The following is a 22,826-nucleotide window of genomic DNA, read 5'->3' as shown; positions in this document are numbered from 1 at the left end:
GGGGGAATAAGAAGACTTCATGGAATAGATGGTATTTCAGCTGGCTTCTAAATGACTGTCAGAAAGGATTCAAAGAGGCAAAGACCAGAAGTGGAGAATTAGGGTTGGCAAAGTAATTTTCTCCCAGCTAGAAATCAATTAAAACTATCCACAAGAAATAAGCTAGATGCATTCCCAATAAGATCAGGGGTGAAACAAGGATGTCCATTATCACCCCTATTATTCAATTTGGTACTAGAAACGTTAGCTGTAGCATTAAGAGAAGAAAAAGAAATTGAAGGAATTAGAATAGGAAAAGAAGAAACTAAATTATCACTTTTTGCAGATGATATGATGATTTACTTAGAGAATCCTAGAGAATCAAGTAAAAAACTACTTGAAATAATAAACAACTTTAGCAAAGTTGCAGGATATAAAATAAACCCACATAAATCCTCAGCATTCCTATACATTACTGACAAAGCCCAACAGCAAGAGATAGAAAGAGAAATTCCATTCAAAGTTACTGTAGACACTATAAAATATTTGGGAGTCTATTTGCCAAGACAAACCCAGGGCCTATATGAACATAACTATCACACACTTTTCACGCGAATAAAATCAGATCTAAATAAATGGAAAAATATCAGTTGCTCATGGTTAGGCCGAGCTAATATAATAAAAATGACAATTTTACCTAAATTAATCTATCTATTCAGTGCCATACCAATCGAACTACCAAAAAATTATTTTACTGAGCTGGACAAAATAATAACAAAATTCATCTGGAAAAATAAGAGGTCTAGAATACTAGGGTATTAATGAAAAGAAATGCTAGAGAAGGAGGCCTAGCCATACCAGATATTAAACTGTACTACAGAGCAGCAGTCATCAAAACTGCCTGGTACTGGTTAAGAAACAGGGGTGTGGATCAGTGGAATAGGATAGGTACACAAGAAGGAGAAATCAACAAGTTTAGCAATCTACTCTTTGATAAACCCAAAGAGGCCAGCTTCTGGGCTAATAATTCACTATTTCACAAAAACTGTCGGGAAAATTGGAAAATGGTAGGGCAGAAACTGGGCATAGACCAATATCTTACACCATATACCAAAATAAAGTCAAAATGGGTTCATGATTTAGGAGTAAAAGCTGATACTATAAGTAATTTGGGAAAGCAAGGAATAGTTTACTTATCAGATTTATGGAAAAGTAAAGAATTCATGACCCAACAAGAGATAGAGTGCATTACAAAATGCAAAATGGATTATTTTGATTACGTCAAAATGAAATGTTTTTGTACAAAAAAAGCCAATGCAACAAAAATTAGGAGGGAAGCAGAAAATTGGGAGAAAATCTTTACAACTAGTATCTCTGATAAAGGCCTCATTTCTAAAATATACAGGGAATTGAGCTAAATATATAGGAATACAAGCCATTCCCCAATTGAGAAATGGTCAAGGGATATGAACAGGCAGTTTTCAGAGGAAGAAATTAAAGCTATCTATAGGCATATGAAAAAATGCTCTGGATCACTACTGATTAGAGAAATGCAAATCAAAACAACTCTTAGATACCACATCTCTCCTGTAAGATTGGCTAAAATAACAAAGCAGGAGGATGATAAATGCTGGAGAGGATGTAGGAAAATTGGAACATTGTTACATTGCTGGTGGAGTTGTGAGATGATCCAGCCATTTTGGAGAATAATTTGGAACTATGCCCAAAGAGCCACAGGAATGTTCATACCCTTTGACCCAGCAATACCACTTCTAGGGTTGTATCCCAAAGAAATCACACAAGAGGGGAAGGGACCCATATGTACAAAGATATTTGTAGCGGCTCTTTTTGTGGTAGCCAAGAATTGGAAATCAAAGGGATGCCCATCAATTGGGGAATGGCTGAACAAGCTGTGGTATATGAAGGTAATGGAATACTATTGTGCCATAAGAAATGGGGATGATACGGACTTCGTAACAACCTGGAAAAACCTACACGACATAATGCTGAGTGAGCGGAGCAGAGCCAGGAGAACATTGTACACAACCACAGATATATGGATTCCGTGAGAACCAACCCTGACATACTTCGCTCTTCTCAGCAACGTAAGGTGCAAGGACAACTCCAGGGGACTCACGATGGAGAATGCTATCTTCATCCAGAGAAAGAACTGTGAAGTTTGAATGCAGATTGAGGCACACTACATGCTCGCCTTTTTTCTTCTCTTTTGTTTTTGTTTTTGGGTTTTTTTTTTGTTGTTTTTTGGTTCAGTCTCTTCTCTCTCATGATTCATTCCATTGGTCATAATTCTTCTCCACAACTTGACTAATGTATAAATTAATTCAATGAGAAGTTATACATGGTAGTTATATGAGATTCCATGCCATCTTGGGGAGGGAGGGGGGAGGGAGGGGAGAAAATCTGGAACTCAAAATTATGTAGAACCGTGTGTGGTAAACTAAAAATAAAAAAATAAAAAAATATATAAAAAATATAAAAAAATTTAAAAAAAAATAAAAAACTATCCACAAGAAAACACAGCATAGCCCTTGACTAGAAAAGAAGCCTTTGAGATGAGGTGATGATACAACAACACTAGTGTGGAGAAGACAGACCCCTTTGTTGGGGTGTGGGAGGACACGTGGTCCAACAAGCTGTTGAGCACATGACTTCTGCCCACTACAAGAGAAAGATGTGCCACAAAGGCAACACCTCATACTGCACTGTGAGATGGCTCTGGGCCCTCGCCTGGACAGCCCTTTCTCTGGAGAAACCAAACGACAAGTGCCCCGGAGCATTTCTCATAACCACTTGGGACAAGACTTGTGCCTGTGACACAAATGCCAGCTAAGCAGAAAAGATGCAGAGTCTATTAATTATCACCTTTGCATTCAATTCTCACTATACATAATTGCCCCACCACATGCATTATGAATAATTTATCTCCTGTGTTTATTAACAGACATAGAGCTTTCTGTGTCTTTGCCTGCATTTATCTTCAAAAGTCTGTTGCAAACTCAGTGCCTCCAGGAAGTCTTCTTAGGCTAATCCTACCCATCTCTAATTACTCCAGCAAACCCTGAGCACTTATGCTATATTCCTTACTGTATTTGCGCATGTCTCTCATCCAGTTTAAGCATTTTTCATATATGCCTCACCCAGATCAGACCAAGAACTCCTTAAGGATAGGGATCTGGCCAGCTTCTCTCAAATTGGGAACTCTGTGCTTCCTCTATCAATTAAGCAGATAGAATAGGGCACAGACATGCAAAGAGAATTTGATCAATGTTTATCCATCAAGCAATAGTACCATTTTCTAACCATCATAGGATCAAATATATGTGAAATCTCGTCCTGCAATTCACACACATGCACGCAGACAAAGTAAAGGTTGTGCAACATAGAAAAAAACACACTAGGTTTGCAGTCAGAAGCTTGGGTTTAAATCCAAGCTCTGCTACTTACGGTCTACGTGACCTCTCTGGGCCTCAGTTTCCTCATAGGCAAAATGTGGATAACAACACCTGCAACTTCTACGCCACAGGACTGTAATGAGGCTCAAAGGAGATAATGGACATCAAGGCCTTGCCCACTTGAAGGTGCTCTATATGTGATCAGCTGTTGTTGCTAGCAATGGACCAGCTGTATGGGCCCTGTCTCTTATAGTCTGAACATGAGGCATTCTCCAAACTGTTTCTTCCTGGGTGGACAGCTAGGTCAAATGCTCCTGAGTGAGTCTAGGACTGTCTCCAAACTATAAACTTTACGGTCTATCTATAAAGTTCTATAGTCTGTCATCAACAGAGAGAATTGGAACGGCCCCTGAGATTGTATAATCCAACCCTCTTATTTTATAGAGAGGGGAGAAGTAATTTGTTCAAGAACATAAAACTGGTAAGTAGCAGAGCCAAGAGCCAAACTCAAGTCTTCTAACTACAAACCTAGCACTCCTTCTATTACTATTAGTTGGCACTGGCTATCCAGTAACCAAGAGTATTTTTTTGACTTGGGCAATTGTCACTGGGTGGTAGGTGGAGCACAAGACCTCCAGGAACTTCTTTCAAAACACAAAGACAGACCAGGAGCTGCAGCAACCTGTTTCACTCCAAAGTCAAAAACACATGGCTAAGCCACATGCACATATACACAAAAAACAAACTAGAGCATTTTGTAACTCATCCCATGCCCTGCTGTCCTAACCTAACTCATTCCTCCTCTTCCAAGAGGACGGATTTGCTGGAAGCAGGGAACTATTCCCAGGCCTATGAACAACTAAGAAAAGATAAACAACAGCTAACTGTGTCCATTCCTGAGGAATGGCTTCAGACTCCAGGCAGCAGCAGAATATACAGGCCAAAGAGCTGAGCTCAAAGTCCAGGTAGGATCTCACTTGTCTACATCTGAAATCTCACTAGCTATAAAGTAGGAAGAATAAGTCCTGTTCTTCTGTACTCTATAGAGATATGATGAGAACAAATGAGATAACATGGAAAACTGCTTTGAGCTATCCCCCCAAAAAATTACCTTATAAATACAAAAGCTTTCAAAAACTAAAAAACTACCCCATTTCTGAAAATAAATTTTAAGGAATTTCTCTTACAAGACTGGACCACAGGCAGGCAAACCTCAGGTCCTATTTCACCCTTTCTGCGCTCAATTAACAAAGGGATCAGGACTTAGTCTTGGCTCTTCTTGTCTTCCTTCACACTAGACATCTCCCTAGCCAGGCCTCTTTGAAGAAGATATTCTGGGCTTTCAAGGACCTTCTTCAGAATCTGGTTATCATAGCCTCTGGTGGGTGGCAGCTGGCCTTAAGATCTTTTTCCTTCCACTTTGTCTTAAGAGAATGTTTAAAGCATACTTGAGCTGTCTGACATCGAGAGCTTTACAAAGTCTTCCATAATGAGAAAAAGGCCCACTCTGTTCCATTCCAGAATGGGTGGGGAAACAGGAGGCAGACCAGAAAGGCTCTGCCTGAATCTGTTCTGGCAGACATCCTCACCCTGAGAACTGGCTAAAGCAGCCATGAAAAGAAGACCTGTCTGTTCAGGAGATAAAAGAAACTGGAACTATTTTTCCTTCTATTATTATTGCAATTCAACTTTCAGGCAGCTAGGAGAGGGGGGGGGGGTCCACAAAGGGAATGGTTGGGAGTGACTAGAGGAGCTTTCGGACGCTACTCCTAAGTTTCTGAGAATACTTCACAGATCTGCCTGTCTTTTATGCCAAGGTACCCAGAATTTTAGCTACACTGAACTCATGGAGAAAAATGGAAGTCAACTTCAACCATACTTTTGGCAAAGGTATTACATCAAGTCAAATCATCAAAATGAAAACTAGCATGGAAGGGACAAACCTGATTGGGCTAGTACAGTGGAAAAAATGCTAGACTTGGAAAGAGGAGACCTGGGTTCAAATCCTGGCTCTCACCCTTAATAACTGGTACAACTAATGGGCCAATTTCACCTTGCTAAATCTTTGTTTCTTCATCTGTAAAATTCTTCCTGTTCATAGGACTACATAAGAGAAGCACTTTGTCAAATGTAAAGAACCATGGGAATGCCTCGGTAAAGGGGCTCTTTATATCAAGAAGAAAATGTCTACGGGCAACGACACTTACCAATCTGGCTTTCTGGGGGCAAGGTTGGCCAAATCCTAGGGGAAAAGAAACATAATGTCAACAGAACCAGAGCCCACAGAAAGAGAACACAGAGGCACACTAGTCAAGGGAAGGAAATCTATATGGTTTCCCACGGATTTTATTCTGTCCAGAAAGGGACACCCTCCAACTACTTCCTCATCATTATAACCAACTGCTCTATTGCATAAATTTTGTAAATACTTTACGAGCTGTGCTTGCTCACAAAAGTAGATGAATAGTGACTATGCCTGTGCTAGACACTAAGTCCCTAGAAAGCAGGATTTCTATCAGTTTAACACAATTATTCAGTGCTCAAATAGGAACCCTGACAAAGGCTTGTTGTGATGGGGTGTCAGGGGGTGGGGGAGAAGAAAAACGTCATCATTTAACAGACATACCACTTCCTCAATAATGGGCTCTGGCTTCGCTGCTTCCAGCTGGTCTTTTACTTTCTCTTCCACTAGAAGGAGCAAGAAAACAACACAAGGTTAAGGCAGTGACTCAGGCAGGAAGGCAGAGCCAGGCAACACAGGAAGAGGCCCCTGGAAGAAACTGCCTCAGTGATGAGCAGGCCCAAACAATTAACATGCCTTCCCACTGTATTTTTAGCTATCATGTGTGCCATGGCAGGCGACATCATCTTCTCTGCATCCTGTGCCAAGGAAGTTATCTGTCTCAACTGGGGGGTTTTGTTTCACCATCCTGCCCTGGGCTTCAGTATCACACACCAGCAAGAGCTTCTTCTTCCTCCCAAGCTTAGACTGCACTGGATTCTAAACCTTTCCGGAGCACACGCACCTGAAGAGCAGCTCCAAGATGGGAGCTAGGACTAGTTAAACCCCAGGAAACACACAGACGACTAAATAAAACACTAGATTCAGAGTCAGAGGGATTCAAATCCCGGCTCTACTACTTCCTACCTATAAGAACTTGGCAAAGTCCTGTAACCTTTCATCCCAAGTATCTTCATCTGCAAAATAGGGGAAGCAGGAAGGAGGAGTGGTAAAGGCAAGGGTTCAAATAGACAGGGAAAGCATGGTTAATGGAAATACCATTGGCTGTAAACATTTACTCACTGGAATCTCAGTTTGGCTTCTTACTATGCAACTTTGGGCATGTCACCCAACCTCTCTGAGCCTTAGCTTCCTTATGTACGAAAGAGGAGGCTGGGCAAGAAGGCTGCCTCACAGCAGACCAAATGATGATCAAGAAATCCAATGAGAAACTATGCTAAGTGACATTTTCCACACCAGAACTAAACAAAACAGTCAGAAGACAATGGGCAGAGAGGGGATGGGGGGTGGGGGGAGGTGCAGAAGCTGTGGAGGGAGACATACATTTTTGGACAAGGATGTGTTTTCCATGACTATTTTTATTACAAGGGGATTTTTTTTTCTTTTTTCATTTTCTTTTTTAAATAGGAGATTCAGGGAAAGAACAGCAATAGTGATGCAAAAAAAAAAAGGAGTAAGACCACTGAAATACTTTCAAAAGTTGTTATACAAAAGATACTTTTAAAAAAGCCACTGGTATGAGATATTCATGGTTTATATATAATCCTTCTCGTGTTCTAATCTGCATACTGAAATGCACCCCTTTTTTGGTGTTTACATACAGAATTTTTAAAAAATTTAATGAAGGGGTTGCACTAGAAGATTTTTAAAGTACATTCCAGCTTTAGAACCAATATTGAGAAAGTTCATTCAAACTCTAAATTTTAAGATCCTAAAACTGATGTTTCACGTAACCATCAGGTAATTCAATGGATCCATGACCTTATTAATGTGGACACTCACTACAATAATACAAATGGAAACCCATCCAGACCCATTCCTCCAGCATTAAGCTTTGTTGTGTCTCTTCATATAGCCTGAATAAAAAAGGTCTACCCAATGTGTTGGGGGCCACTCTCTCAAAATGTCTTTAAACATTATATGGCTACCCTACACCACATGGCCTATTCAATTATTATCCTTGCTAAATGGCCAGCCACCTCCTTTATGGTCATGGAGCTCACGGACGACAGCTTTGATGACACTCTTTGATGCCATCCCCGATGATGCACTACAGTTTATCTCTGCCCACCAGGTATCTTCCCGTTCCTGTTGCTGTCAATGTCATCACCACATTCATCGTCACCTATAGCTCTTTAAGGTTTGCAAAGATCAATGCTTAGGAGTAATGCTTGAAGGAACGCGTTGACCAAAGGGGGTTGCAGTGGCATTGGAAACTCACTGGCCAGTGGCACAGTGATGCTGAGAAAACAGACGGCATAATACTGCATCTCCTGACTACCTGAACCCCACTACCTGGAACTCTCTCCCTCATCTCCACCCCCTGGCTTCCTTTAAGTCTTAACCAAAGTCCCCACTTTCTGTAAGAAACCTTGCCCAGTCTTCCTTAGTCTTAGTGTCTTCTCTGGGATTATCTCTAATTTATCCTGTACATATCTTAGTTGTACACAGTTGCTTGCATGTTGTCTTCTTATTAGACTGGGAACTCTATTTTTACTATTAAATTATTTGTAATGTGCATTTTTAAAAAGTGTTATCAATACAGTGAAAGAAATAGAAGGAAGGGACCTGCTAAAACTTGTTCCCATCTAGCTCTGGCTAAATAATTTTAGTGGTTCATGGGACTATTTTGATCCCCTTCTCCTACTCATAATCCCAAATAGATCAAATCTTTCAAGCCAGTGAGTCAATAAGCATTCATTCTACACCTACTATATGCTAGGTACTACGTTAACAATGAGAATACAAAAGAGCATGGGAAAGGCACAGTTTAATATCTGTGGCTATTAACTTTCCCCAAACAGACTGCAACAATATTGTGGAGTTGCTATCCCCTTTCCCCTACCTTTTTTATTCCCTATCAACACCATTCATCCCTCACCTCCAACTCCCTACCTGAGGCTGGTTTGGCCTGAGGTACCTTCCTCTTCTTTAGCTCCTCATCCTCAGGTACATAGTTCCGCAATTTGAGTTCTCTGTGGAATCAATCACAAAGAAAGACTATGTTAAAACATTTAGTATTCTTTTATAAAAGCTCCAGAATCTGGAATCGAAAATCCTGGAAAACACCCAGAGTTATGAGGTATGACCACAATGAAGAGTCAGCAAAAGAGACAGAGAAAAAGCAATCACATAGGTAGGAGGAGTTCCAGGAAAAGAGCAGTGCCAGTGAAACGTAAAGAGAAGAAAACTGCAAGGAGAAGAAGGTGGTCAATGATATCAAAAGTTGCAGAGAGGTCAAGAAAGATGAGGACTGAGAAAAGGTCATTAGATCTGACAATTAAGAAACCACTATTAACTTTGGAAAGAGTTTTAGTTGAATGTTAAGAGCAGAATTCAAACTGTACAAAGTTAAAAGGGTGAGAAGGAAGAAAGTAAAAGCATCTATTGTAGAGGGCCTTCTCAAGTTTAGCCACTGAAAGGAGAAATATGGAACCTTAGTAGGGATGGATGGATTAAATGAGGATCTGGGCAGGGTGAAGGGACATAGGCATATTTTTAGGCAGTAAGGAAGCAGCTGGTAGCAGAAAGAAACTGAAGCTAAGTGAGAAAGTAAGGATAATAGAGGGGGTAATCTACTGGAGAAGACAAGATGGAAAGGGCTCACTTATACATATAGAGAGGTTTACCTTGTCAAGGACCACAACTTCACAAGAGATAAGAGTGAAGGAGGAGATCATGGCAGAAGACACCTGACTGAGGTGAGAGGAAAGGAGAAGGATCTTTTAGCAAATGTTCTCAATTTTTTCAGTAAAACATGAGGCAATGTTCTCAGCTTTGAGGGTGGGGAAGAGGAAAAGCTATGGGAGGTTTGAGGAAGAATGAAAAGGTGTTGTGAATGGGATGGAGAATCAATTAAAGAGACATAAAAGGATTGCCCTGTCACGGTGAATGTCCAGTTGAAATTATATAACATAAATTTGGAGGCAATCCAGGCAGCACAGTTTTGTGATTTTCTTCTGCAGCTTCATTTGGCAGCACATAAGTAGGAACGAAGGCAGCAGATGGTTGGAGTATTCCAAGGCTAAGGGCAGGGCAAGATCTTCAAAAAGATAAAGAAGCAAAGGACTGGAAGAAGACAGTGAGAGCTGAACTGGTTCTCCAAAGGGTCATATTGGGGAAGGGAAGAAAACACAGCCAGTGCAGAGGGTACAGCCTGGGAAATAACTGAGGAATCAAGAAACTAAATGTCACAATGAGGACTAAGAAGAGGGTTTAGGGTTGCAAGGTAGAGGAAGAGGTAGAAATGACAATTGATTGTCATCAGATAAGGGAATTTCAAAGTTCAAGAACATGGAAGTGGAGCATTTGTGGGTGATGTCGAGACCAAAGGTATAACCATTTCTCTGTGTAGCTGAGGTTAGGTGGAAGACTAGGTCATGGGAAATTAGTTAACTGAAGAACTATATAGTTAGGGTGTTTGAGGGGGTGTCAATATATATATTGAAGTCCTCAAGTGGGACGGCAGGAGTTGGAGAGGAAAGAGTGTGAGTCTGGCACTGAACACATTAATGGAAAGAAAGGGAGCATCAATACCAGTATTACATCTGTACCCCAAAGAGATCATAAAAAGGGGGAAAAATCCAAAAGTACAAAAATATTTATAGCAGCTCTTTCTGTGGTGGCAAAGAAGTGGAAATTGAGGAGCTGCCCATCAACTGAGGAATGGCTGAACAAGTTGTGGTACAGAAATATAATGGAATACTGCTGTTTCATAAGAAATGGTGAGCAGGCGGACTTCAGAAAAACCTGGAAAGACTTGCATGAACTGATGCTGAGTGAAGTGAGAAGAACCAGGAGAACACTGTTCACAGTAACAGCAACATTGTGTGATGACCAATTTTGTTATTAGATATAGCTCTTCTCAGCAATGCAATGATCTAAGACAATTCCAAAAGACTGATGATAGAAAATGCTTTCCACATCCAAAGAAAGTAGTATGGAGTCTGAATGCATATCAAAGTATACTATTTTCTTTTTTTGTTGTTTTTTTCTTTCTCATGGTCTTTTCTTTTTGTTCTGATTCTTCTTTCACCACATGACTAATGTGGAAATATGTTTAGTATGATCATACACATATAGTCATATAGCCTATGTCAGCTTGCATACTATGGGGTGGGGGGGGGATTGGAACTCAAAATGTTATAAAAGCAAATGTTGAAAACTAAAAATAAATATTTTTTAAAGCATAACATGTAAATGTTGTTAATTAAAAAAAGGAAAAAAACAGAGCATCTTGGAAGTCAGTAAACAACAACTACCAGAATTCTGACTGGGTGATAGATATGAATTTAGTGAATCTCAAAGGAAGAGAAGTTACTGTGTGATGGTGATAGAAAGTGATCTTGGAAATGACAATAAATTTTTCTATCCCATTCATGTGTTTAGTCAATTTTTTTCCATAGGTATTGAAAAAGATAAACCTCAATCCACCCTTTGTCCAGATAATTACAGATTAATAAAGCTTTCCTGTATCAATAAGGTGAAAATTCAAGAATGGGATCTCAGCTGATTTACTGATATAACTGAAAGAAAGTTCTTAAAGAACTAACCTAGACAAACGGGTCATCAAATGCACCAAAATACAATACTCTAAGACTGATCCCTAGAGTTTTTGTGGGGTTTCCTCCCTTCTATAGTTTACTAGACACTAAGCATAAACGGCAGTGGCTATGGGGAATTTAAAATAATCACTCTTTGCTGGACTGATTCTAACAGGCCATTCTATCCTCCATACATCCTGCTACTCTTCAGTGTACTCTTTGAATCAGTGTCTCTGAAGCTTTAATATAAAATGTGGCCCTTCCAAAACAAAAACACAGAAAAAGATCAATCGATCAGTCAACAAATATTTATTAAGTGCCTACCATGTTCTAGGCACTGTGCTAAGCACTAGGGATAGAAAAGAGAAGTAAAAGACAGTCCCTGCCCTCAAGGAGCTTACAGTCTAATGGAAGAGACAATATACAAACATATATATACAAGGCAGATTATATAGAGGATAAATGGGAAATAATTAACAGAGGGGAGGTACTGGAATTAAGAGGGGTTAGAGAAGGCTTCCTGCATAAGATTGGATTTTAGTTGGAACTTAAAGGAAGTCAGAGATGTCAGAAGTCAGAGTGGAGTAGGGAAAGACTCCGGAAATGGGGATAGCAAGAGAAAATGCATGGAACTAAGAGATGGAGTGCCTTACTCATAGGACAGTCAGAAGACCAGTGTCACTGGATTGAAGAGTTTACACAGGAGAATATGGTATAAAAAGATTGGAAAGGTAGGAAGGTGCTACGTTAGAAAGAGGCTTGAATACCAAACAGAGCATTCTGTATTTGCTCCTAGAGTTTATTGAGTACGGGGGGGTGATATGATTGGCGTTGCACTTTAGGAAAATCTCTTTCATGGCTAAACAGAAAATGTATTGGAGTAGGGAGAGACCTGAGTCAGGCAGACCCACCAAAAGGCTATTGCAGCAATTAAGGCATGAACATCTGCACTAGGGTGGCCTCAGAGTCAGAGGAAAGAAGGGTGCATATTCTAGAGATGTTGCAAAAGTGAAATCTACAGGTCTTGGCAACAGCTTGGATATGGGGGGTGAGTTATTAAGGACTTCAGGTTGTGAGCCTGAGGGATGATGGCATTGCCTTCCATTGTAATAGGGAAGGTAGGAAAGGGTGAAGGCTTAGAAGGAAAGATAATGAGTTCTGTTTTGGACATGTCGAGTTTAGATGTCTGTTGAACCTCCAATTCGAAATGTCTGAAAGGCAGCTGGAGATCTGAGTTTGGAGGTCAACAGAGAGATTGGAACAGGAAAGGTAGATTTGAGAATCATCACCATAGAGATGGTAATTAAATCCACAGGAACTGATGAGATAACCAAATGAAGTAATATAGAAGAAGAGGGCCCAAGACACATCCCTGAGGGATATCTACAGTTAGAGTGTGTGATCCGGAGAAGGATCGAACAAGCAAGACTGAGGAGTGGTTAGATAGGTAAGAGGACAACCAGGAGAGAGTGGTGTCCTAAAAACCTAGAGAGAAGAGAGTATCAAGGAAGAGAGAGTATCAAAGTGTCAAAGGTTACAGAGAATGAGGACTGAGAAAAGGTCATTGGATTTGACAACTAGGAGACCATTGGTAAGAGAGAGAGAGCAATTAAAGAAAAGAGGAGGGAAAGCGGAGGCACCTATTTGTAGACAGCCTTTCTGAGGAATTTAGCTATGAAGGGCAGAAGAGATACAGGACAATAGTTAACTGAGATGGAGGAGTCAAGTGAGGGTTTTTTAAGATGAAAACTCTCAGCCAGAGTGACTATTTTAAATTCCCCACAGCCACTGCTGTTTATGCCAAATGAATGAAAATTGTTCTCTGGAACACCCTGGAAGCACAAAGGCAGCAACTCAATGCTATTTCTGCTGACCTGAGCTAGGGGCACAAAAACAGAAGTACAAGAAGCCAAATCTCCTAGAAATTTATACTCTCTCTGATCTGAAACACCTCCAGAAAGCAGAGGCATAAAGGGGCTACACAATGTATTCTAAATCATAGAGATCTGTGTGGGAAAGCATAAAAAGGGGTGGATATGGAGTAAGAGTACCTGGGTTTCTAACTTAGTACTTGAGAGAGCTTGCGGAAGCCATCTGACCGTCTTCATTAATAAAATGAAAACCCTGCCCCATGTCCAAATCTTGAATCTTCCAAAAGAGGCCTCTTCCTCAACAGTCTATGTGTTTCCTTCCAATCTCTCCATATTTCCTCTATTATGGGTGTTGTTTTAGTGGTGTGTATTAATGGAAAGTACACAGGCCTGAGTGCCAAGAAATCAAGATTCTAGTCCCAGATCTGACTCAAGTTGAATGACCTTAGGAATAGTCACTAGATCAGTAGCTTCATCTATAAAATGAGTGGGCTGAAGTAGCTGAATTCTGCAGTCTTATCTTAGATTCTGAAATACTACAATATAAGGTCCTATTATATCTGGGATACACACAAAATATTTATATCACCTGCCAATGATTCTTAGCCATTTCACAAAATTCTCACTTAATAATAATACTTACTTCACAGAGGTGCTTCAATGATCAAATGAGATACTATATGTAAAGCACTTCACAAACTTTAACATTCCGTCAATAATAACAAAATGGTCCCTTGAATAATCACTACCTACCACTGCACAAAACAGTGGTTTGGCTTTGGTTCAGTTTACTCAATGCTCAGTCAGAGGAACTAAGAAGTTGTTGATCACACCACACTCTCTGGTTTGTATTATTTTTAAGCCTTCTCCTACACTGCTGACACACTATTTCCTGAGAAGCCACCCAAGGGGCAAGGCACTCTATAAATCAAACCACAGGAACAGGCACTACCCAGCCCTGATCATAGGAGGTGATGTTCAAAACATTCCAACTATGAATCCTGGCTTTGTCCAATGCATGCCCACTATCATCCTTAGGTAGCAGCTCTTAGGTAGCAGAAGTCATAAGTTCTCAACAAATGGAGTCTGAAGTGATGGGTCAATTAATTAATCAATAAACATGTATTAAATACTGAATGTGTCTCGGGCCCTATTGTAGGCCTGGATGGCAAAATGAAGTAGTCCTTGCTTTCAAGGAGCTCAGATTCTATGGGGGAGGGAGGGTACATGTACATACATAAATATATGTAAAATACTAAAGAGAAGACAAATGTTTTGCGGGGAGGGCACTAGCAGCTGAAAATCAGGAAAGGCTGCATTCATGTAGACCCCAACATTTCACCGGTTTTGAAGGAAATGAGATGCTACCAAGCAGAGGTAAGGAGGGATGCACAGAGGTAATGGGAGAAGCTAGTACAAAGGCTTGGGAACAGCAAACAGAATGTGAAAACATCTAGAATAACAGTTTAGTTGGACTGCAGGGCGGGGGAGGGGGGGAGAAGAGTAACATATAATAAGAACAAAAAAGTTTGGTTAGATCATACGCATATACCCACAGGGTTATAAGGAACCACACCACAAATTAGGCAGCTTCCCAGTATCCTCTCCTCTGTATACATCAAATAAGTGCCTCTTATTTTTGAGTTGAACCTGAACAATTTACACAGTGACCATAATAATGTAAAGGAAAACAACAGTGCAAGATTTAAGACCTTTGATATGTGTGCAATACCAACCAATGAATAAAGATGAAATATGTTACCCAGAGCAATGAGAGATGCGTGGTAGCAAAGAACTGGAAACAAAGTAGATGCTCCTCAACTGGGGAATAGCTAAATAAATGGTGGTACATGAATGAAAGGAATATAACTATGCTGTGAGAAATGACAAACATGAAGAATACAGATTAGTATAAAAAGACTTCAGCGAATCAATGCAAAGTGAAGTAAACAAAGTCAAGAAAACAATATATACAACTATTCACAACACAAATGGAAAGAATAACCACCATGAAACAATCAAAAATTAATTTTGCAAAATTATAAAAATCAAGCTTGGCTCAAAGAAGAGATGAAAAAATCCTTCTTCCCACTCCTCTGGAATAGGCGAGGAGTCCACAGGTGTAAAATATTATACAAATCAGATTTTTTTTTTGGTATATTAAAGGATTTTACTAAATTTTTTCTCTTCCTCTTTTTCTTTTTTTAACTCCATTGTTGTAAGGGATGGATAAAAAGCAAAATATATCAATAAAAACCTATTTGTAAATTGCACCAAAGATAGCAGAAGGAAGTTGAGAAGGGGTCACAGACAAACAGGGCAGTGTTGACACTACTGAGTTTGATATAAACTTTAAAAAAACAAGCTGTACATAATACAGTCACATTTCCATATAAATGTTTACAACTGTTTGATACATAATCATTTTTTTAGACTTCCCCCTTCTCCTATATGCCTCCTCTTTGCCCCCACCACAAGGAGAAGCACAACCCTTTTCAAACTCTTAATATAGTCATCTGGTGTTAGCTTATTGCTCTTTTAGAGGTAGAATCTAAGGGGCAAATGTGTCATTAATAAACACATACACAGCTAGAAGAAAAACTGAAAAATAAAAGTTCTTATCTGATCTCAATGACCCAAAGTTCCACATCCTTCATTACCCTGACTCTTCTCACACAACTGCTCAACCTTGATGAAATGCTCCACACCCCAAGATCTCAATGTTTACCTCAAAGCATCATGCACCTTCCCAGACTTCCTCTTTCTCTGCAGAGACAGAAACCCAAGTCAAAAGAAGCCCCTAATTGCTCTCTAGAAACATCAAAGCCATTCTGGCAAAGAACCAGTGTCAGATCGTCATAGCCCATTCTTTGGGCCTTTTCATAGCTCAGGCAAGTAGGAGAAAATAAAACTCTAACTAGAAAGATTTAGAAGCAGTCTTAAAAGTAAGGGAGCTGAGACATTTATACTGAAACATGGCATTATAAAAAATGTATTTCTGATAAACTGTACCTTTTAATCATCCTTCCTATGACTGATTCTCAATCTGTACACCGGATAACAAAGGGCAGGGAGAGATGTACATTATCCTTTTTTACTTCCTCTATGGGCTACCAGAGACAGGTAGTCTTTCTTTCTTCTAGCCGACATATTTTAATTCCATCCAATTCCATCCTGTGACTTTTGTTCTTTCTGATTCCCACCCAGTATAATCCCTATATAGTAAGCCAAACTAGAGAGAACAAGAATTTTGTCCTTCCTGTTATCTCAGAGAAACAAAGAGCAATAAAGACTAAGTGTAAATGATAAGGTTTAGCTAGCAGACTGTAAATGAACCAAGTTACCTGATCTAGGGTATTGTTACTTGGGGAAAATCAAACAAGTACCTTACTCCGAAAATTCCACTCCCATTCTAGATTCTTCCAAATCCCCTAACTTTCAAAAAATTAGAAAAACTTCTTATCAGATGTCTCAAAGTAGAATAGGCTGCCTTGGAAGGTAATGTTCTCCCTGTTACTGGAGGCCTTCAAACAAAGGCTGAATATCCTTTTGTAAGGGATGCTATAATAGATTGGACTAGATGACTTCTGAGGTTCTGTGACTGTTAGTCACTACACCTTAGTCCTTAGCATGTGAAAATTCACAGCAAGAAGAGTCACAAGTAGGTCAAATATGTCAAGCCAAGAGTTAACACCTTAAAATCTGAATGTTATTGAGTGTAAGAATCATATTTGCTAAGGGGGCAGAATAAGGGCCTCTGATTGCTGCTCTTCCAGGCAGTTGCCAAGAACAGAGCCAAGAAACAGCTCATAACTCAATCAATAAATATTCCAGACCCTAGGGAGTAAGACATATTCTACAAATAGCTCTGCTTTGGGACACTAAAGCCCAGAGAGATTCTCCCAAGTGGAAATGGTCAACCATACTGGATATTACTCAGGAGAAGAAAAAGATTTAAAACACACAAACATAACAGCTTCAGAATGCTGGGTGTCTCACCTATCTTATACATGCTAAATGAGCACTTACAAGAAGAAAAGTCAAAAACTGAGAATTAGCTCCACTCTGCTCCTGTTTCCAAGGTCAGAACAAGGAGAGCAGAGAAAGAGGCAGAACTATGTACAAATTTACAACGGGGAGGCAAAATGTGCGCTTTCTTCTAAATCTGTATTGTCATTAATCCCTCATTTCACTGAATGAAAATAAGTTCTTTCAGAACAGGACTGGCTTGAACCTGCCTTTGGTCTATTTTTGAAGCACTTTCTTAGACTGTTTGCTATACTTCCCTACACCAAATAAATCCTCAATAAATTGTGCTAGGGGTCCTACAAGGTCCTAGTGGTACCTACAAGTACTTCTAGCGATTCCCAAAGGCTGTGACCCAGTGGCCGAGAACAAGCACAGACAGAGTTTCTTTTCCGGCCCCTCAAAGTCTCCAGGGGAGAATATGAAACACACACCAGGTTCTAGCCACATCTACCACTGTAGCTCTAATCACACATCACCTTCTGCTAGATTATCACCCAGGTCCAACATGTGACTGCAGCTGTGCTGCTGACGTTGGTGCCTTATTTCACAATATCCAAATCAAAAGATAGGATCTTTCAGACCACATTGGTAGGTTTGTGAGAGAATTTGCAGGTCCTACCCGCTAGAAGGGCCTCCCAGCAGACTGACTATAAATTACTAGTTAATCTCCAACCCAAGCAGATACCGGTTTGGAAAGCACCATGATTTCACCTTGCAGTAGGACTGACTGCTCTTATATACCTCCTCCCTGTCCAGAATTCGTGTGGTGGGACTTCCTGTGGGAAGTCCCCAAAGGCAATAAGCAACATAGTGAAGGCCCACTCCCTGCTACAAAACCAAAACCCTCTTCTATTCTAATGTCAGCAACTAGCTTCTCAGGACCACTATATAACACCACAATCCCAGTCAGTGATCAAAAAAAGGACTTCAGGGAAATAAAAAAATAGGTCATATAGTAGAAAAATAAAGAAGTAGAAATCAGGAGGTCTGGGTTCTAATTTTAAGTTCTGCCACCAACTAGCCTTGTGACCTTGGGGAAATCACCTCTTCCCTGGGTCTCAATTTCCTTGTTTATGAAATGAAGGAACTAGATTTGATGATTTGTAATGTCCCTTTCAGCTCTAACATGTCTATGATTTTAAAATTTTATAATGGTACAGATTAACAGTGACTAAAAGGGACTATCCATGGGACCCTAAGCCCTACCCCGCCCCCACTAACTACACACTATTACAGATCAAACAATACCAAGGGTCCATCCTACCTTGCCTGTGTACCAAAAGGCAAACAGAAACAGCTACATGGTAAATCCCAACAGAAAGAGTGCTAAAGTGCCAACTAAGATTAGGTAACCTCTAAAGGTCCTCTTACATACTAACTTCCTCCCAATTCTGATTTCTCTAGACCAATAAATTTTAGGAAAGTTTACAGGCATCTCTACTTCACTGTTTTGCTAACATTTAAAACTCAATATATCTAAAACAAACCTCATCTGTCCCTTTCCCTCCTTTTCTAAATTCCTCTTTACTGTCAACTACAGCCCAAGTTACGGGAGAGCTCTTGGGCCCAAAAGAAACTAAAGAGACAATGTGATAAGAAAGTAGTGCCAGTGGTGGTACTTAAAAAAGTCACAAAGGCAGTCAAGGAACTAAGAGACTATTCTGCAACATTCCACTCAGCCTGAACTTTGGATGTTCTCTAATAATTTTTTCCCTTTTAAGGTTCACCTAGAGAGTCAAGTGAACTTTTCCTTATGGGTATGCTACAGGGCAGGAGCAGAAGTATGGTGTGATCTGCCCCCAGGACAACCCAGGGTCCTCTTATGCTCCAGGGAATACTTTGCCTTAGGTTCATTTAATTGTTCACTCATTTTCTCCACATCTTAGGGGTGTAGAACCAGGACTAGAACCCAAGTGTCCAGATTTTCAGTTCAGAGCTCTTTCTACTACAGCACATTTTAATTAAGTATTGATGCCTTTTCCCTTTTTGATCTGTACTTCCATGGAAGAGAGAGAGAGGGTGGTCTTCTTCTTGTCACAAGCTAGCACTACAGAATTTCTCTCCTAATCCCCCAATCCACCTCTCTCATTTTCACAAGTACCAACAGAAACATCAGTCAATGAACATGGTATCGTTTGATCCAAAAATATTCAGAAGTGAGAAATGATTAATTTTTACTATAAAAGTTGAGAAATAATTCCAGTATGCCAGGCTATCATCAAAGTCTCACAACTACTGAAATGTAGCCACCTGAGATAAATGGCTGAGACTGCAACTGTACCAAGAATACCATCCTCTTTAGTATGAATTTTTGGAAAGAGAATATCAGGTAATTAACACCTTACAGGGTTTAGAAACTCCAGCAGGGTTGGGCTGGTTCTAAGTGATATGGAATCAGCAATTAAAGTCCCACAAGTGGAACTTGAGAGTGGAGTCTTTTCAGAAAGGTTAAAGTCATGTGCTTGGATAGAACTCGTTGACATAGTTCAGTGTTAGCAACAAAAAGGCAAGTGCCACAATTTGTCCTATAGCAAATGACACCCAATTTGGTGTATGAAACCACTGTCCAAGGCCTAACCCGAAGAGCCTAATGTTCAGTTATCATCCTGCTAGACAGGTGAGAAGAAAAAAAAAGCCATAGCTGGTGGAAACAGTCCGTGACTATAGTAATCTACTATTTGATGAATCCAAAGACTCCAGCTTCTGGGATAAGAACTCACTATTTAAACAAAACAGATTCCAGCTTCTGGGATAAGAACTCACTATTTAACAAAAACTGCTGGGAAAACTAAAAATAGTATGGCAGAAACTGGGCAGAGACCAACATCTTATACCCTATAGCAAAATAAAGTCAAAATGGGTACTTGATTTAGATATAAAGACTGATACTACAAGCAAACTAGGAGAACAAGGAATTGCTTACCTGTCAGATCTACACATAAGGGAAGAATTTATGACCAAACAAGAGACAGAGAACATTATGAAATGCAAAATGGATGATTTTGATTACATTAAATTGAAAAGTTTTTGCACAAACAAAGCCAATGCAACTGAGATTTGAAGGGAAGAAGAAAGCTGGATATGAGGCCAATCAGTGGGTGACAGATCTTTCCAGCCCATTCAATAGGCCTCAGGTGGGGCCAACTAAGGGAGGTTTGATTAGAGGCAGGCCTGCACCTTTGTGAAGCCAATCAGGGATTAAAAACCTTTCCCACCCACTCAACAGACCTCAGGTGGGGCCAATTAAGAGAAGCTTAATTACAGATTTGTTTGTATGCAGGCCTCATCCCTTTACTTACTAGGCACTAAACCTCAGGCACACACCCTTTTGCTGATTGGGTATGAAGCCCTCAGGGCCCTAAAAAAAAATTATATACAGCCAGAAGGTAGCCACTGAGAACTGAGAATTCAGAAGTCAGAAGAGAAGCCAGAATTCAGAATTAAGCCCAAGGAGGAGTCAAAAAAGCTGCAGAGACAGTGCTGAGCAAAGAGTGGAAACCAGTGAGCTTCAGAAACCAGAGAAATGAACGGGGAGTGAACTCAGGCAAATAGACAGTTAGGATTCGTGAGTGATTGTTTACAGGAAGGCCCTAGCAGGGAGGAAGTTTACAGGATGACTTCGTTCCTTGCTATAATACTGTGTTATAATTTCCTTGTTGCTACATTGAGGTGGGCTTACTGGTTTTGGAATATAATTACTGCTGCATCCAACTGGAGTTATTAGTCTTGGGATTTGATACTCTGGTGTTTAAATAAATGTTATACTTCCTCTGCCTTCTACCTAGAGAGTTTTTCATACTTTGCAATTCCAAACCATACAGGCATGTTCATGGTCATCCTCCAGGTCATGAATCTTGCCTGATACACTGGGGAACAATTTTTTACAGCCAATGTCTCTGATGGAGTCCTCATTTCTAAAATATATAGAGAACTGAGTCAAATCTATAAGAATACAAGTTCTTCCCCAATTGATAAATGGTCAAAGGATATGAACAGGCAGTTTTCAGAGGAAGAAATTAAAGCTATCTATAGTCATATGAAAAAATGCTCTGATTAGAGAAATGCAAATTAAAACAACTCTGAGGTACTACATCACACCTATCAGATTGGCTAACATGACAAAACAAGAAAATGATAAATTTTGGAGAAGATGTGATAAAATTGGAACACTAAGGCATTGCTGGTGAAGTTGTGAACTGATCCAACCATTCTGGAGAACAATTTGGAACTATGCCCAAAGGGCTATAAAACTCTGCATACTCTCTATATCCCAAAGAGATCATAAAAATGGGAAAAGGACCTACATGCACAAAAATATTTATAGCAGCTCTTTTTGTGGTGGCAAAGAATTGGAAATTGAGGGTATATCCATCAATTGGGGATGGCTGAACATGTTGTGGTATAGGAATGTAATGGAAGATTACTGTGCTATAAGAAATGATAAGCAAAGGCTGTGGGGCAGAGCCAAGATGTCGGCATGAAAACAGGGACTCGCTTGAGCTCTCCCCCAAATCACTCCAAACAAATTCTAGAGCTACAGAACCCACAAAATGACAGAAAGAAACAAGTCTCCAGCCCAAGACTATCTGGATGGTCACTGGGAAGGGTCTATCACAGCCTGATGGAAGCAGAATGTGGCCCAGTGTGGGCTGCACTGAAAGAGACCAGGCCAGAGCAGAACTGACGGAACAGGCTTCAGGAAGCTGAATCACTGAGCTGTGGCAGTTTCCTGACTTCTCAACCCACAAACACCAAAGACAATTGAGCATGTCAGTGGGAAAACTATTGGACCTGGGTGGGAGAAGTGCACAGTCTGGCCCCAGCCCCAGGGCAGCAGAGGTAGCGGGTGCAGCAACAGCAGCAGCAATGGGATGCTTCCGAAACTCTACTCCCACAAATGGTGGGGGGAATCAGGCAGCTGAAAAGAGCAGAAGTGCAGGGATCTCTTTGCTGGTGCTGAGGCAGGGTTCTCTTGCTTTGCCCTGCCTGGATCTGAGTCACAGTCCTGGTTGGCGGTCCTTCGGGGAAGAGGAGCACTACTGTGAAAAAGCTTGTGGTAGCTGTGGAGAGGGAGTCCTCATCGTAGTTACACGGCAGAAAGGGGTGCCTGAGATCACTCACAGTCCAGAGCACAGGCCAGGAGAGGAATATCATACCACCTCAGAATAGAAGTAGTTCTGAAAACAGCAGCACAAAACCTCTGAAGCTTGGGACATAGCACTCTCTACTTCAAAAGCAGTCATACCCTGAGAAAGAGCTCAAAAGTCAAGTAATTGGCAGCGTAAAAGGACTCAGACTATAGAATCTTTCTTTGGTGACAAAGAAGATCAAAACATACAGCCAAAAGAAGTCAACAAAGTTAAAGGGCCTACATCAAAAGCCTCCAAGAAAAATATGAATTGGTCTCAGGCCATGGAAGACCTCAAAAAGGATTTAGAAAATCAAGTAAGAAAAGTAGAGGAAAAACTGGGAAGAGAAATGAGAGTGATGCAAGGCAATCATGAAAAACAAGTCAATGATTTGCTAAAGGAGACCCCAAAAAATACTGAAGAAAATAACACCTTAAAAAATAGACTAACTGAAAGAGCTCCAAAAAGCCAATGAGGAGAAGTATGCCTTAAAAGGAAGAATTAGCCAAATGGAAAAGGAGGTCCAAAAGATCACTGAAGAAAATACTACCTTAAAAATTAGAATGGAGCAAGTGGAAGCTAGTGACTTCAGGAGAAATCAAGAAATTACAAAACAGAAC

General features: G+C 40.3%; 1 protein-coding gene across 1 annotated transcript in view; it reads right to left on the bottom strand.

Annotated features, from left to right (window-relative positions):
• The window catches only part of CCDC12 (coiled-coil domain containing 12), a 79,393-nt gene that overhangs the window by 5,118 nt on the left and 51,449 nt on the right, over positions 1-22,826 (bottom strand). The window contains exons 3-5 of the mRNA XM_036739301.1: positions 8,530-8,609; positions 6,019-6,080; positions 5,600-5,634 (exon numbers count right to left, since the gene is read on the bottom strand). Coding sequence (XP_036595196.1) covers positions 5,600-5,634; positions 6,019-6,080; positions 8,530-8,609 — 177 coding nt within the window. The remainder of the gene's footprint in view (positions 1-5,599; positions 5,635-6,018; positions 6,081-8,529; positions 8,610-22,826) is intronic.

The sequence above is a fragment of the Trichosurus vulpecula genome, chromosome 9 (genome assembly GCF_011100635.1).
Source record: "Trichosurus vulpecula isolate mTriVul1 chromosome 9, mTriVul1.pri, whole genome shotgun sequence".
Lineage (NCBI taxonomy): Eukaryota > Metazoa > Chordata > Mammalia > Diprotodontia > Phalangeridae > Trichosurus > Trichosurus vulpecula.
Note: the sequence above shows the minus strand (reverse complement) of the source record. Positions and strands in the feature narration are given on the sequence as shown.